The 1632-nt window shown below is 50.1% G+C and overlaps 2 protein-coding genes across 3 annotated transcripts; one reads left to right on the top strand and one right to left on the bottom strand.

Moving 5' to 3' along the window:
* Positions 1-774: 774 nt before the first annotated feature.
* On the top strand, positions 775-1263 carry KVP18_001424 (uncharacterized protein; the record flags this gene model as incomplete). Its single annotated transcript, XM_067951425.1, has 1 exon — positions 775-1263. One exon carries the CDS (start codon positions 775-777, stop codon positions 1261-1263), a length of 489 nt encoding a protein of 162 aa, XP_067807026.1.
* A 1-nt stretch (position 1264) lies between these two features.
* On the bottom strand, positions 1265-1632 carry KVP18_001423 (uncharacterized protein; the record flags this gene model as incomplete). 2 transcript variants are annotated; one of them, XM_067951424.1, is made up of 1 exon in its annotated part: positions 1265-1632. In XM_067951424.1, a coding segment is annotated over one exon (368 nt), but the record flags the coding sequence as incomplete, so codon positions are not given. The 2 variants fall into 2 exon arrangements, with proteins under 2 accessions (XP_067807025.1, XP_067807024.1); XM_067951423.1 differs by having other exon boundaries at positions 1265-1564.

Here is a 1632-nt window from a genome sequence, read left to right as displayed (position 1 = left end):
CAAAGTACACTGAATATTTCTGTGGGTGCTTGTGTTGGTGAGTCTTTCTGCGCCACAATGCCGCCGTGTGGAGAGCTTATTGTGAAGCAATACTTCTTCTGCCTCATGGCTAAGAACTTGTTATTCTACATCTATAATTCTCCATCTTTCTTGAGATTTGAACAGATGTGACTCTGCCGGTAGTATATGGTCTGAAAAAGAGTAGCCGAAGCTGCACGTATTATCCCCAGAATTACCACGGTTAGCCGTGTGATCAATATGCGTGTAGATCATGACTGTTTTAATGAGCCGTCTGCGGTTTCGACGTATAAAGTCTTATACTTTCGCATGCATGGCTTAATCTTTGAGATGTTGTAGAAATCAGCATTCACATGGCTTAATCTTTGAGTTGTTGTAGAAATCAGCATTCACACTATCACCATTTGAATAAGTCTACAATTCAATTGCTTGTCAATGATGCGTTTGAATATCTTGATCTATCAGTTCTGACGGTAGTGTAGTGGACCACCGTGACTGCAACGGATAACTGATGTTGCTGGTGCGTTGTGGGGCATTCTATCCAACTGAACTATCGTAATCATCCAACTGCTGCGCAGTCGAAAGGAAGAAGAGACAGCGAGAACAGGACGCGCGACGACGTGGTTCGTAGCCGGGTTTTCTATCCAAATGAACTATATCCACCTAACACGGCGGAGCCTCAAACTGAAAAGTTGGCGAAAAACGACTGCCAACACTTCTGATACCCAACACAATAAACTGTTAATAACCGCCCGAATGGGATCCTGTCGCCAAAGGCTTTTGAAGGAGGTCAACGAGATCTTTGCCGATTTCGTTCTCAAGCCGACCGAACTCGACCTGCTGCAATGGGAAGCCACGATATCTGGGCCTCCGGGCACTCCTTACGAAGGCCACTTTTTCCACCTTACTTTGAGGTGTCCACCCACGTACCCCATCGAACCGCCCTCTGTGGTGTTCCGCACGCCCATCTTTCACCCCAACATTCACTGGCGCACTGGTGAGCTGTGCATTGACATTCTGAAAACGGAGTGGTCTCCTGCGTGGTCGCTCAGCACTGTGGTGCGTGCTGTCCTGGCTGTGCTGGCGTCGCCCAATGGCGACAGTCCGTTGAACTGCGACGCAGGGTCCCTTGTACGCAAAGGCCACACGCGAGCCTTCGAGTCAATGGCGCGGTACTACGCAGTTGAAAAGGGCGCCGAGAAGCCTAACACGTGGCCTGTTTTGGAGGATTCCGTTTCACAATGAATCAATCAGCTTGAGTAGTCATTTGCACGAACTGGCGCACGATGTTCGACACGACCGAGGTCAGTTTGGAGGGGTCGTCCACAACGCAGTACGTAGGGAACGGGAAGTCGTCAAGGTAGTTGGCCGTGACCATCTTGCCATTCATCTTCCTGACTGACGTGATTTTTTGGATGGATTGGCGTGCAGAGCTGCCAGAGTCCAAACAGACCATCAGTGGCAGCATGCGCATCTGCACAGCCCGTTGGATGAAGGGTCGGACCCGGTCCTTGTTGAACCGGCCATCGGAAATGACCAAGCACATCTGATGAGTCTTAGCCAGCGGTGGGTGCTCTTTGAACAGGTAGTCGAACAGCCCAGGGAGTGCCTCAT

This window comes from the organism of the source record quoted next (assembly GCF_019968955.1).
Source record: "MAG: Porospora cf. gigantea A chromosome Unknown PgA_NODE_6635_length_1632_cov_2654.38, whole genome shotgun sequence".
Classification (NCBI taxonomy): Eukaryota; Apicomplexa; class Conoidasida; order Eugregarinorida; family Porosporidae; genus Porospora; species Porospora cf. gigantea A.
Note: the sequence above shows the minus strand (reverse complement) of the source record. Positions and strands in the feature narration are given on the sequence as shown.